A 15,636-nucleotide genomic window follows, 5' to 3' on the forward strand; every position below is an offset into this window, starting at 1 on the left:
CATCTTAAGAACACTGAGGGCTGGTCATGGTGGCTCATGCCTGTAATCCCATCACCTTGAGAGGCTGAGGCAGGAAGATCGCTTGAGCCCAGGATTTTGAGACCAGCCTGGACAACATAGGGAGACCCCATCTCTACAAAAAAACTTAAAAAATAAAATAGCTGGGCGTGGTGGTGCATGCCTGTGGTCCTAGCAACTCAGGAGGCTGAAGTGGGAGGATTACTTGAGCTCAGAAGGTCAAAGTTGCAGTGAGGTGTGTTTGTCCCACTGCACTCCAGCCTGGGTGACAGAGCAAGACAATGTCTCAAAACAAAACAAAACCACAAAACAATGATTCTTTAGCTTGTGACTTTTAAAAAACTGCTTTATTGGAATATAATATGTAAACTGCACTTAAAATGTACAATTTGATAGACTTTAACATGTATATATACCCAGGAAATCATGACCACAGTTAACGTGTAGTGAATAGATTTTGACAATTGAGGTTTCCTGTGGCCCCTTGTTTTCCTTATTCTTTCCCTCCTGATCCTTGCTACCTCCAACCCTGGCAACCCCTGATCTGTTTTCTGGCAGTTTAGATTAGTTACCCAGAGTGGAGTTCCGTGGTGCAATCTCGGCCCACTGCAACCTCCACCTCTTGGGTTCAAATGGTTCTCTTGCCTCAGCCTCCTAAGTAGCTGGGATTACAGGTGCATGCCACCACGTGCAGCTAATTTTCATATTTTTAGTAGAGACAGGATTTCACCCTGTTGGCCAGGATGGTCTCGATCTCCTGACCTTGTGATCTGCCCGCCTTGGTCTCTAAAAGTGCTGGGATTACAGGCATAGTACATTTTTTATAATTTTACATCAATAAAGTCACAGAATATGTACTCTTCTATTTGTTTTTGTCTGGCTTCTTTCAAGCTAGATAGTTATTTTGAAATTTGTGTTATTACATGAATCAGTAGTTCATTTTTATTGTGGGAGCTGTTAGATTTCATCATTGTAACCATGGCTTGTTTATCCAGTCATCTTTTGATGAGCACTTGGGTTGCTTTTAGTTATGACAAATAAAACTGCTGTGGGCATTTATGTTTAAGTCTTCATATGAACATGCTTTCATTTCTCTTGAGTAAATACTTACAACTTGAGTGTCTGGAACAGAGAGTAGGTGCAGGTTAACTTTTAAGAAGCTGCCAAACTCTTTTCCAAAGTGGTTTCACCATTTTTCATTGCCATCACCAGTGTATGAAGTTTTCAGTGGCACCAAATCTTCCTTAACACTTGCTATGGCTAGTATTTTTCATTTTAGCCATTCTAATAGGTATGTGGTAGTATCTCATTGTGGTTTTAGCTATTTTCCTAATGACTAATGATGAACATCTTTTTATATAGCTGTTTGCCGTTAATAGGTCTTCTTTGGTGAAATGTGTAGTCGAACCTTTTGTCTATTTTTAAAATTGAGTTGTTTACTATTTGTAGTTTCATGTTTTCTGCATAAAAGTTCTTTGGTAGATAGATGATTTGCAAATATGTCTTTCCCAATTTGTGGTTTATCACTCATTGTTTTAGCAATGTCTTTCAAAAAGAAAAGTTTTTAGTTTTGATAAAGTCCAATTGATATTTTTTTCTTTTATGGATCATATTTTCAGTCTTATAAATTGTATCTAAGAAGCATTTGCCAACTCAAGGACACAAATACTTTTACCTTTGGTTTCTTATAAAAGTGTTATAGTTTGAAGTTTTACATTTGTCTGTGCTCTATTTTGAGTTTTGGATATTGTTTGTACTGTGGATCAAAGGTTTTTTTTTTTTTTTCCCCGCATATAGATACTCATTTTGTTCCAGCACCATTTATTTAAAAGACTATCCTTTAAATTGTATTTTACTAAAAATCCTCCATATATGTGTGGTTTTATTTCTGGGCTATTTTTTTCCACTGATCCGTTTATTTTTATGCTACACTAAACTGTTTTCATTACTGTCATGAGCTTCAGTCAGTGGTATAGCTCTCCATTTCTTTTTTAACATTTGTTTGGCTATTCTAAGATCTTTGCATTTCCATATGAATTTTAGATCATCTACATTTCTACAAAAAATGCCTGCTGGAATTTCGATTGAGATTTTGCAAATTATGTGGACCAATTTAAGGAGAATTGACATCTTAATATTTAGTTTTCTTAGGAAAATGGCATGTCTCTCCAGTTATGTCCTCTTTAATTCTCAGAATGTTTTGTAGTCTTCAGTGTTCAGGTCCTACGCATCTTTTGTCAGATTTATCCTTAAGCATCTTATGGTTTTTTAAAAAAAATGCTATCGTAAATGAAAAGTGAAATTTTAAAAATATGAATTTGTTTGTTGTTAATATGTATAAGTATATGATTGACTTTCCTACGTCAATCTGGTATCTTATAATCTTGCTACTAAACTCACTTATGCTATTATCATTTTTGTAGAGTCTTCAGATTTTTTTTACATAGATGATCGTGTCATCTGTGAATAAAGACAGATTTACTTCTTTCTTTCCAATGTAAATGTTTTTAATGTATTGCCTGATTGCATTGGCTAGGATCTTCAGCAGAGTGTTAAATAGAAGCAATGAGGGCCAATGTCTGTGTCTGTTTTCTGATATCACAGGCAAAGCGTTCACCCTTTTACTATTCACTATGCTGTTTTTGTAGATGCCTTCAATCAGGTTGAGGATGTTTCTTTCTGTTTCTAATTTGATGAGAATTTTTATCAGGAGTGGATGTCAAATGCTTTTTTTTTTTCTATTGATATTATATACTTTTTCTATTTTAGTTAATCTAGTAAGTTATATTGATGCTTGAATTTGTACTGACTTTTTATTTCTGATATAAACCCCACTTATTAATGGTGAAGTATGCTAATGGTAAAGTTAGACTCAATTTACTGAAATATTTAGACTTTTTACATCTGTGTTTATGTGTGGTACTGGCTGTTAGTTTCTTAATTTGTAGTGTCTGATTTTGGTATCAGGGTAAAACTGCCCTAATAGGATGTGTTAGGATGTATTCCCTCTTCTTCTGTTTTTTTGGAAGAGTTTGTGAAGAACTGATGTTTTCTTTAAATATTTGGTAGAGTTTAGCAGGAAAGTCTTCTGGTCCCAGACTTTTCTTTGTGGGTAGTTTTTTATTTTTATTTTTAATTACTTTTCTAGCTATTTAACTTATTTGTATGCCCATGTTTAACGTGCATTTCCCGTAGGAAGCATATACTTGAGTCTTTTGTGACACTCCCCCCTCCCTTTAAATATGAGGAAAAACTTGCCCGCAAGTCCATCAGATGATTTTCCCTCAGTTTCTTTTGGCTAGGATTGTATGTGGGGCTTGGGCCTAAACCAGTCATAGGCAAAGGGGAACAATGAAAATACCGTGATTGGCTTAGCCCGGTGCCTCTCAAGATGTGGTCTCCAGACCAGTAATACTAGCTTTACCTGGAAACTTCTTAGAAATTCAGATTCGTTGACCCTATGCATCAAATTTAAGGGATGTGGTTTAGCAATTTGTCTTAACAAGGTGTTTGAGTAATTTTGAGACATGAGACATTGAGAATAACTGACCTCGACTAGCCTATACTTGTGAGCAGGGAGGAGTAGCCTGTACCCGACAGTTTAGGGTGTGTTCCTAGGAAGTGGAAGGGATTATTACCTACATAGGTAGGTGATAATCTTGCCATAGGAGGACTGAGGTGGGGCCCAAGAATATGAATTTTTAACTGATACACTCTTGATGGAGTCACGACTGTGCAACACACTCTAAGGAAACAAAATAATATATTGGACTTAGAATTAAATCCATTGAGATCTATATTTTAGAGTCCTCATCTGTAACTGGAGTGAGCAAACTGTCCCAAGGGCAAATCAGAGCTGTTGCATGTTTTGTATGGTGGGTAAGATACGTTTTTACATTTTTAAATGATGGAAAAAAAATAAAAAGAATGGAAAACTATGGGAAATTCAACTTTCAGTATCTATAAATCAATTTTAAAGGAACACAGCCATGTTTATTCGCTTACATATTGTCTAGGATGCCTTTGGACTGGAATGGCAGCGCTGAGTAGTTGTGACAGAGATCATGTGGCTTACAAAGCCTGAAATATTTACTTGCTGACCCTTTACAGAAAACGTTTGTCAATCCCTGATCTATAAGAATAATTTACCAAAGAATAGTACATTCCCCAACTGTCTTGGGTAACTGATAAATTAATAGGTGAACGTTTTGTCTAGAACAGTAAAAGTGTGAATAATGAAGTATGTTATTTCAAGAATATGTGCATATTAGAATTGTGGTAGCTTTGTTGGAAGGAAGATTACTTTAGATTTATAATTAATGTAAGCTTATAATAGTGAGGTGTCATGTATTAGAGCCAGCAGTTTCGGGGAGGTAATTCACCTTTCCCCCTTTTTTAGTTAACTCTTACTTATTCCTCAAGATAAACCTTTTCATATAGCCCTATCACTGAAAATATTCTAAAATCTACATTAATATGGCATATTAATGAGAGAAGCTTTTTTATAACCTGCAGTGCTTCTGGGTAGTTATTTTGCATACTACCCATTACTGTGTAATGGTGTAGGTGCTAAAAGTGAACTCTTCCTAAAACATATCTTTTAAAGCTCTTTGTTTGGCTTTAATGAAAAAGAAGCATATACCAAGGTTAGTGTAGATTTGAGACAAGAGAAATATGTGATTATGTAGGGGTTCAAAGAATCAATTGACTGGCTTTTACGGGTGTTTAGACTTATTTTTTTAAAATACACAAGATTTGCCTTGTTTGTCACATCATGTTTACCTTCATTAGCCCAAGTTTACCAAAGATTCTGTTGTGAAAGAGAAAGATGAAAATGTTTATTTCTTGACATGTCAATAGAGATAGTAAGATCATGACAGTGCCTTTTTAGGGCTAGTTTAGTAAAAAGAAAAGAAAAGAAAAGAAAAGCCCTTGATCTCTGATGCTGAAACACACAGTTAGGGGAAAAATTGTTAGACCTTTTTTTGGAAGTTCTTCTCACCAGGCTACAGGAAGTGTCATCTTCTATTTGGGGATATTTGCCTGTTAAAAACTATTTCTGATACTTTGAAGTGATCAAATATGAGTTGTGTTTCTATGGAAATTGTTAAATACATGTTGCTTTCCCTAGAGAGAGGTACTCTCTGTGTACCTATATCATACCTATAATGTAGATTTCTTTTTTTAAGGTTATACGTTGGCTCTTCAAAGACGTTCACCTCATCAGAGAAATCCCTGACTCCTTTGCAATGGTGTAGACATGTCCTAGATAACCCAACTCCTGAGATGGAAGCAGCAAGACGTTCCCTGTGCTTTAGACTGGAGCAAGGTAATTGTGAATGTGTGCATTTACATTCTCCAACTCTTGTCACTCTCAGTGCTACTTTTGTTGCTGGTTTTGGAATAAACATTTCAATTGAAAATTTTTACCCTGAGGTGCAGCTGTTGCATGCAATTAGCTTCACATGTATTACACATCAAGCTTTCTCAATGTAGGATGTGTTTAGTTTTGTGCTTGTTTTTAGCCATATTTTTAGTTTGCTTTGGTTTATACTGCAATGCAGGAACACACATTTTATTTTATTTTATTTTTTCTGTTTGCAAATATACCAGTCAATAAAATGGTCAGTTTTCAGTGCTCTGGGGTCGGTAACAAGGTTGTGTGGCTGGGTCTAAGGCAGAAAACAGGGTTTCCTGGGGATCTGAGTACTGACCTGATTGAATGCCTTTAACATTTAGTTGGATGTATAACTGGAAGTGCTAACCTTTAAAAACTAAGACATCTTCATATTATCTGTAACATTAATTAACTTATGGAGCCTAACAGAAGTTTAAATTTTAAAAAAGGGCCGTTGGAAAAACAACAAAAATGAGTGAGTGGTACCTTGCTGTTTGATGCAGGGAACTACTTGAAGCTGTAATTATGTAGGCTTTTGACTTGTCTGTTAACCTCTGGGCATCTGTTTCATCCTCTGGGAACACTGTTTCTATTCCATGGACCACCTGCCTCCAAATCATACATGAGCTTGAAAGTACAGATTCCGGAGCCTCCAGATTAAAGAATCATACTGTCTGAGGGTAGGGTTGGGGAGTCTGCATTGACAAGTTCACCAGTGTGATTCTCATGTACACTGATATTTGAGTACACTGCCCATGAAGCCCTTCGAGGATAACGAATAACATATTTGGACATAAGAAAAAGTAGAATAGATAATGCTTCTAGAGCTCTTAATTCTGTAACATTCATTACCTTTACATTCTTGACATCCTTCATCTTATTCAGTCTAACTGAACTCACCTTTAGAGGTGAGAAATACTCAGTTTAGAGAAGTTCCCAGTGTTACAAGGCAGAATGATACTCGGGGACGGAGTCAAAGCCAGGGTCTCTCTGACACCAGAGACTCCATACTGAACTAGTATTCTGTACTGCCGTATTGGCATGGTCATAAGTAAATATCAACAGAAATCTGCTTTAAATACTTGGAAGGTGGGATGAAATAGTGTATCTTATTAACATTTTAACTAAAATGAAACGGGTGGCTTAATAATGGAAAGTTGAAGAGCAGTGTAGGGACAAAGGCATGTTAGGGTTAAAACTTTGGTGATAGATGCTTATCTAACAGAGCAACCATCTCAGAGTTGGGGGCTCTAGTATTCATTCTGTTCCCATTTACCTCAGTGACTCTAAGAAAACGGATACGGTTTGGCTGTGTGTTCCCAGCCAAATCTCATCTCCATTTGTAATCCTTACATATAGAGGGAGGCACCTGGTGGAAGGTGACTGGATCATGGGGGCACTTTCCCCCATGCTGTTCTCGAGATAGGGAGTTCTCATGAGAGCTGATGGTATTAAGTGTGGCACTTCCTCACTCTTTCACTTTCTTCCTCTCCTGCCACCATATAAGGACGTGCCTTGCTTCCCCTTTACCTTCCACCATAATTGCAACTTTCCTGAGGCCTCCCCAGCCATGTGGAACTGGGAATCAATTAAGCCTCCTTTCTTTATAAATTACCCAGTCTCAGGTAGTATCTTTATAGCAGTGTGAGAACAGATAATACACAAACCATTAAATCCCTTTGTACTTAACTCTTTGAAGGGTTATAAAGACCATTCCTAAGTCTCCTTACTTAATCCTTGACTCAGTGACTTATATCCATATTTTAATATAAGAATTTGGCTCAATAATTTGAAGTAAAATTCAAAATGAATTCAGAATTACAGTCCTTTATGTCAGGGGTCAACAAACGTTTTTTGAAAGAAGACAGTTAATATTTTAGATTTTGTGGGCTACATAATCTCTGTCATGACTGTTCAACTTAGCCATGCCCAGAAAACAATGATCAATGCAGAAATTAATGAATGAAGATGTGTTCCAATATAACTTTACTTACAAGCACTGACATTTGAATTTTGTGTGGTTTTTCACATGTCACAAAATGTATATATTTTTCCCAATTATTAAAAAAATATAAAAACCTTTCTTAGCTGGTGAATTATTACAAAAGCAGGAGTGGGCTGGATTTGGGGTACCTTCGGCCTTACCCACCCCGGCCTTACGTCATTTGCACACTAGATAGATTTACATATAAGGTTAGATTTTTTTTTTCTAAAAATAGAAGAGAAACTTTTAAAAAGTAAAAATAATCCTAATCGGTGGTTGCTATTAAGATATTAGACTGAGTGCTTCATTATCCGATTTTCCTTTCATTGATGTGGAGCTCAGGCAGAATCGTGAGGTCATGAGGATGTGAACTGTCACACTGCAGTTTTGTTCATGATGTAATTTATTTAAATGTCCTGTAAAAGTTTAGAGAACGACTTTTTCAAAATCAAAATTAGTCTTTTACTTAATTTGTATATAAACTCAAAACTTCTTTTGCTGTGAGACTAAATGTTTTTATTCCAGAGATCCATAATCCACAATCCTGTTGAGATGAGAGGTAACCAATTAGGTTGTTTACTGGAGAAAATTCTCTTTTTTAAAAAATTCAACTTGTATTTTATAAAATATGTCTATAGTTTAAAAAATAGTCTTACAACTGTTATAAGACAAATATCGAATTGCTGCCCTAATCTCTCATGCCCCTTTTATTTCCCAGATGCACTTAAGAAAAGCTCTTTGTTTTGGTTTTACTGTTTACTTCTCTTTTTAAATTCCATGTTTATATGGCTATTGCTTTGAATTTTTCATTTTAAACATTATCCATTGGCTTTTGACTTTGGATGGTGAAGATTTAATTCCTTTACGCCTCACTCCTATATTTTTTTCTCTGCATGTCCTTTTTATGTTACCTTTTACCAACTTTAGGGGACGTCAGTATTTATTATGATAGAAAGTTATATTCAAGCCATGCAATATTTTATCATTTCTTTTTCCATCTAACTTTTTTGTTTTTGAGACAGATTCTTGCTCTGTGCTCAGGCTGGAATGCAGTGGCGCAATTTCAGCACACTGCAACATCTGCCTCCTGGGTTCAAGGGGTTCTCGGCCTCAACCTCCTGAGTAGCTGGGATTACAGGTACACACAACCATGCCTGGCTAATTTTTGTATTTTTGATAGAGATGTGATTTCACCATGTTGGCCAGGCTGGTCTTGAATGCCTGCTCTCAGGTAATCCACCCACCTCGGCCTCCCAAATTGCTGAGATTACAGGCGTGAGCCACTGTGCCCAGCCCATCTAACATTTTTTTTAAGAATTCATTGGAAAAAGATGCTTAGTGTTGTTGTTGTTGTTGCTGTTATAATTTATAAGACAAGGTCCTTGTCATTAATTTATCCCCAAATTCTCCTCATGAACCATCCGCAGTGTGAGACACATAAATCCAAGAATTTTGTTTTGTTACTGTTCCTTCAGGCAGCGCCCTGTTCTCTTACTCTAATTAGAACTAGTCATGTTTAGCCTCTGAAGAGCCATCATGGTGGGACTTTATTTTCCTTATTCTGGGAATTCCTCTGGCCCCTCTTCAGTGCTATATTACCTGCTTCTGAGATACAAATACTTTCCTTTCTATTCCATTAAAAGAAAGGAATATTTCTGCATTTGCTTTTTTGGGAGAGTAGAGGGAAAAAGGATATGTGGGAGGTAAATTCTGAGAACCTCCTGTGTTTGAAAATGTCTTTATTCCTACTTTCACCCTTATGCAGGATTGTTCTTTGGGCTAGGTATAGAATTCTAGGTTAAAAACCATTTCCCACAGAGTTTAGAAGGCATTATTCCATTATATTTTAGCTTCGGGGTTGCTTTTGAAGTCCGGCACCGTTCTCATTTCTGATTCTATTTGTGACCTTTCTACCTAAAATAACATGAATATTTTAGAATATTGTCTTTTATTCTTGATATTCTGAAATTTTGTTTATTTTGTGTGTGCTAGAAACTTTAGTTCTGCAAAATTTCTTGCATTATTTCTTTGTATTTATACCCCTCCGCCCTTGTTTTCTCTATTCTTTCTAGATACTCCTGTGGATCAGAGTTGCCTGGATTGATGTTCAAATTTTATATTTTTCTCTTTCGCTTTCTATTCTTGATCTTGTTGTGGTTGTTGTTGCTCTACTTTCTTGGAGATTAAAAAAAAAAAAAAACACAACTTCTAAACTCTTCTGCTGCATATTGAGTGACTTCTATGTACCAGGTACCATTGTAGGTGACGGAGATGCATCAGTGAACAGCACAGATATTAAGTGTCTGCCCTCATTAAGCTCACCTTCTAGTATTCAGATTTTCACTTAGTCCTCCAGATCTGTAAGGTACTTTTATTTGTGTTTGTATCCTTAAATCTAGTGGCTTTCTGTTTCAGTTTATTCAGGGAATGAAGCCTGTCTTTGATAAAAGTAGGAGAGGAGCAGTTGCCTGAGCAGGCAGGGTGGGGAGCTGGAGGGTTTTAGTGCTTTCCTACAGATTTTCAGTTACCTGGTTTTTTTCACTTCACCACAGAACTCCCTACCCGCTGTGGTACTTTGCACCTGTGATTCCAGAACCTTGCCAGGTCCTTATTAGTTTCTTTTTGCTGTAAGGCCATAGAGTGGTGGATGTCAAAACCCAAGTCTGTTTCCGCTGTTCATTTCTAAGATGTTGTGACCATCCCCAGTGTGATAATTGTCTCCTGTCCCATTCAGTCTTCCTATGGGCTTACACAGTTTGAGTTTAACTCTTACTGTAGTGTGGTTTTATAAGAGAATAGGGAGGAATTCATAGTTAATCCCCCATATTGAAGAAGACTTATTGGCTTCCAACTAAGGGGGTCCTTTGTCAATGATGGTTAATTGACATATACCAAAAATTATGGTTTTGACCCACACTTTATTCATAACATAGTATAAAGATTTAATTGGAATAATACAAGCTTTCTATATTTTTGAAGTTTCAATAATTCTCTAATAAAGCATTTTTCTTTTTGTTTAGACTTAATTTCTCCCTTGGGCAGTCAGCACTTTTGAGTAACAGATATTACTGAGTGTTTTCTTTGGGACTAGGGTTGTTTCTTTTCATTTGAATATAAATTGCCCAAGGGAATGGACTTTGTGTTGTTGAGCACCAGTTCTCTAACTCCTAGAAGGGTACCTGACACAAAGTAGATGCTGTTGCTAAAGTAAATGAATGCTTTAATTTTTTTTTTGAACCCAATGTCACTATTACTTCTGTTTCAGTTTTGGTTTTGAATAATTAAAATGGGTTGGGGTCCTTGCAACGTTTCCTTATTAGCCACCTCTTACATTCAGGGCGTAGACTAGCATTAGCTGAAGTATCAGCTTGCAGTATTGCTTTCCCATTCACAGGCATGTTTACTTTAAAACAATCAGTTTCTATTTATCTTACACATTTTGTTCCAAGGTGATTAATTGAAGTCCTTAGGAGTTATACATCTCCCTCTATACACACAGAAATTATAGACACTTCACTAAGAAATTCACAACCATGAGTAGGAGTGATGAGAGGTAAACAAAGGATACAGCTACCCTCTCCTTTTTATCCTCTTCCTCTCTGCGTTGTGCTTTTGTCTCATACTCTTAACTCTTTCATTGACAGATAGGTAGAAGTTCCTTAATGTGAGCCTGGAGCTTCAGATGAGATGCTGCTTATGTAATATTTGAGCAAATATTTTTGAAACTTGGTTCCTCTTTTTTGACCTTCATGTTTTGAAAAGAAAATTCTTCAAAAAGTAAAGATTAATTCCCTTCTAGGAAATGTGGAGAGGGGCATAGCTGAGAGGAGCCAGAATGTTTCTGGTGGGTGGAGCTGGTCTTAAACCCTCTTCTACCTTATTTCCTCTTTACCCTAGGCCATTAGCCCAGGCTGTTTTCTTGGCTGCAAGTTAGCCACGGTGGCAAGTTAGCCGTCCCTCCTTGTTTATGGAGTAAGCATCCCCAAGAAGCCATCTGAGTAAGGGTTTGTCAAGGTTGGTTTCTGTAGGTCCATCTGGCTGCATTTCTCCCAAGATTGTCTCTAACTGCACAATTGCTAATGAGCTCATCTGGATTGTAACTTCTTGCAGGTCCCAGGCCTATTTCTCTTCTTGCTGCCTACCTTTGTGATTTCATAGAGTCCTCAAAAAGCTGTCATGATGTATCTGATAACTTTTGACCCTGGATCTAGATAACAAAACTTGCTAAGTTATGAGAGAATGTATGGGACATAGTTAAACCTTGTCTTGAGGTTGTGAGAACAAGCTTATTAGAATTCTGCCCTTCTGCAGAAAGTTTTTTTCTGAAGAAAATGAAGGAAAGGGATTTTCATAAGATTTAATTTTGTAGGAAGACAGCACCTGCATTATCACTGTTTTCAAAATACTGCTAAAAAATACGTTCTCGGCCGGGCGCGGTGGCTCATGCCGGTAATCCCAGCACTTTGGGAGGCCGAGACAGGCGGATGACGAGGTCAGGAGATCGAGACCATCCTGGCTAACTCGGTGAAACCCCGTCTCTACTAAAAAATACAAGAAACTAGCCGGGCGAGGTGGCGGGCGCCTGTAGTCTCAGCTACACGGGAGGCTGAGACAGGAGAATGGTGTCAACCCGGGAGGCAGAGTTTGCAGGCTTGCAGTGAGCTGAGATCCGGCCACTGCACTCCAGCCTGGGCGACAGAGCGAGACTCCGTCTCAAAAAAACAAACAAACAAACAAACAAAAAAAACGTTGTCTTCACATCCACAGTTTTGCAAATTGTTAAATATTTTTTAAAAGATACAATAAGATAATTATTTTTAGTGTATATAGTATATTACTACATATGACTAATATGTATCTAATGCCCCTAATTCTTATAGGGAATATTAATTGACTTGGATATAAGAAACTTTTTTTTTTTTTTTTTGAGACAGGGTTTTACTCTTGCCTAGGCTGGAGTGCAGTGGCGCAATCACGGCTCACTGCAGCCTTGACCTCCCTGGGCTCAGGTGACCCTTCCATCTTAACTTCCTAAGTACCTGGGACTGCAGATGTGTGCCACCATACCTGGCAGATTTTTTGTAGGGTCGGGATTTTGCCATGTTGCCCAGGCTGGTATTGAATTCCTGGGCTCAAGCAATCTGCCCACCTTGGCCTCTCTGTGCTGGGATTATAGGCATGAGCCACTGTGCTTGGCCGTAAGAAACTTTTTATTATAAATTGCAAAACTTATTATCCTCTTTTCCAAGCTGATCTTTTAATACTCAAATTTTACAATTTATAAAGTCTTATGTATCATGTAGTCAGCACAGTCAAGTTACTTAAGTTTTCTCAGCCTCTTTTACATTTGTATTTATTTTGTAGTGTTGTTATAAGGAAATAGATATTTGTAAATTAGATTAGATAATGGCTCAAATATTAGGTCTCTCCCCCTTGTATTTGAATAGTGTAAATGGCTTTTTTGGATAATCTACAGAAAGTAATGTTAAAAGTGAAATAACATTGCTAGAAGTTAAATCTCCTGGCATCTCTAAATCTGCAGTCTGCTAGTATAAAGTTAACTAATAAAGTCTAAAACAGAATAATCTCTCTTTTTTTCCCCCCAAAACACTGGCCACTTATTTGAGTATGCAGTCTCCAACAAAGCTCAGTATCTTGGCTGGTTTTCCTCTTTTGAAGATGGTCCTAACGATGTTTGCTTTCCATTTCGAGGCACCCTGTTTTGTGAACTTTTTATTTAGTTGTTAATGTATGTGCCTTTTTCAAAATAGATTGAGCATCTGAAGATGGAGGTCTGTACCTAAAATTGTTTTTTGAATCACCAGTGCTTAATACATTTTTTAACATGTTTTAAATACTGAATTTTTTTTTTTTTTTTGTAATTGACTAATTTGAGTATGTTTAAATTTTTTAAGTTGGCCAAAACAAAACAAACCAAACCAAAAATTTTCATTGAACATTTGGTGTTATAAATGGCATCCTACTAGCCAAGCCAAAAAAACCCTGAAAAAACCAAAACAGAGTGGTGTTCATTAAAGTGTTAGTTCTGAGCGTGGGGGTTTCAGTCTGTTTTGTTCATTGCTGTGACCCTTTCTGTGCCTGGAATAACTCCCGTCGCACGGTAGGTGTTGCGTGCTAATTGTTGAAGGAGTGAATATGGCGGAAGTTTTCACCTTAATAGTTATGCCTCATCCTTGCTCCACTGTGATTGAGAGGGTGGCCCTTATTTCTAGGGCCTTGCCTAGTAAGTGGGGACATTTAGCAGATTTCACAGGGCTATTTTAGAAAGATTTCTGGAAATATTGAATGAGAAATTACTTCAGAAATGTGGAGTACTACATAGATATACAGAAACATTCCTAATGTACAGATTTTCATTTAGAAATTGAACCTAAAATACAGGGAATCCTCTTTGCCTGGCTACTTATATTTCATAGAAAACTAAGTATTTTTTTTGGCAGAGGGTGGGTATCTGTTTTCTATACCTACAAATAAAGGTATTTGTTAGGGATCTTACACTGAGAAGTTTTGTAAGTGTAGTTTATTCAACAATCATAGAAAATCTAAGACAATCTCTTTAGTTGGTTGTTTTTATTTTATTTTTTATTAGATCTGTATGTATTCCATTTCGAACTTGCCCATCTTTCTACCCCCCCTCAACCCCTTTAGAATAAAAATAACAAAACTGCATAGAACTTTCATGGGTAGGATTAGCTCACTTGGTATCCTAAATTGAAATAAGGCTAATCTAGGGTCTTTGGTAAGTTCATTCATGAGGCTGGGATGTTAAATAACCAAATAATGATCAAAAGCTAATCTAAGTAATTTGAAACGCCCAATATGTGGCTTGGTTAATTTGGGGCCAGTTAATAAAAGCTTATCTTGGCTTAACGTACTTGAATGTCTGTAACTATTGAATCAGGACAGGTCACATTTGAGCAGAGTAGGTGTACTTTTCACAGATAGTGGAGGCCTACATAATTACTATCCTTGGCTCATGTTTCGCTATGACCATCTGTCATTTCCTCTGGGATTGTATACTAAGGAAATGTGAATAGAAATTACCCCATTCATTGAGTTTTTCTTTTATCTTCATATGGTACCAGTTCCCAATCTTATTTTAGTTGTTATAAAGGAGTGTTAATGTCCAAATTTAGCCGATGAAGAAGAAAGTTGTAGACTAATCCACAGTTCTGCAAGTGACCCTTTCTTTTGTTAAAATCCACACAGATTGAAGTGAGACATTAAGCTTATCAAATGTCTGTGTTCTGGAATCTGTCCAGTCTCTCCTTGCTTGGCCCAAGATGTTATCTCCACCAGCTCATATTTCTAGTCTCGAGATGCTCTGTCAAACTTGGAACACAAAATTAAAACTTAGTCTGTAGGGTTCATGTTGGGTAAGCTTTGTAAAGAATTTCTTTTCTCACTGGAAAAACAATCTGGAATCATGTATGAATTTTTGTGCAGAGACAGGGTCTCCTGATATGTGTGCTGTCATTCCTGTGTGCTGAAAATGGAAAATGCATTATCATAGCTGTGGGATTTCATTACATCTTTATGTTGCTTTGCTCTTATGTTCAGAATAGCCCCAATGCATTTACTTCGGTATTGGCAATGATTTAGTACAGTAACAGATAATCAGGGATTGTGCTTCTATGAAATTTGCAGGGTCAGTCCATTATACCCTATAACCTGATATGTGTTTGCCAGATTTCCTTAAATAATCCCTTTTTCTTTTGCTAATTTGTACTTGTGTTTCCATGTGGTTTTTTTCTTTGGATTTACTTTGTATTTCCACCATGATTCGAAAAGTGTTTATCAAAATAAACAATAGTGGTTGTTCTGGTGAATTTATTATTGACATGCTATTTTGTTACCTATCTTCACCAAGGAAAAAATAAAACAATGGAGATTCTCCCAAGGTAGTTGTCTGCTGCTTTCATACTACTGTGATGGTTGATTAAATTTGACTCTATGGTAGTGAAATTCGTTTTTTTTTTTTTTTTTTTTTTTTTTTTTTTTTTTTTTTTTTTTTGGTAGGTGTTGGTACCTGTTTCTTGGGACCTCTACAGAATAGTTGGGTTTAAAGCAAGACTTTCTAGACTCTTTTTTTCTGAAACACTGGGGCTTGATCAGATGATTACAATACATGAAATATGTTGAGTACTTACTAGGTACGGTTGTAGTGCTAAATACAGGGTGCAGTTTCAAGCAAGATGAGCTCAGTGCCTGGCCT

At 36.9% G+C, this 15,636-nt stretch overlaps 1 protein-coding gene across 4 annotated transcripts in view; it reads left to right on the top strand.

Annotated features, from left to right (window-relative positions):
- The window catches only part of SLAIN1 (SLAIN motif family member 1), a 65,909-nt gene that overhangs the window by 15,232 nt on the left and 35,041 nt on the right, over window positions 1–15,636 (top strand). For all 4 annotated transcript variants that reach the window (XM_025364608.1, XM_025364609.1, XM_025364611.1 and 1 more), the window contains one exon: window positions 5,208–5,347. In XM_025364608.1, coding sequence (XP_025220393.1) covers window positions 5,208–5,347 — 140 coding nt within the window. The remainder of the gene's footprint in view (window positions 1–5,207; window positions 5,348–15,636) is intronic.

The sequence above is a fragment of the Theropithecus gelada genome, chromosome 17, assembly GCF_003255815.1.
Source record: "Theropithecus gelada isolate Dixy chromosome 17, Tgel_1.0, whole genome shotgun sequence".
Classification (NCBI taxonomy): Eukaryota; Metazoa; Chordata; class Mammalia; order Primates; family Cercopithecidae; genus Theropithecus; species Theropithecus gelada.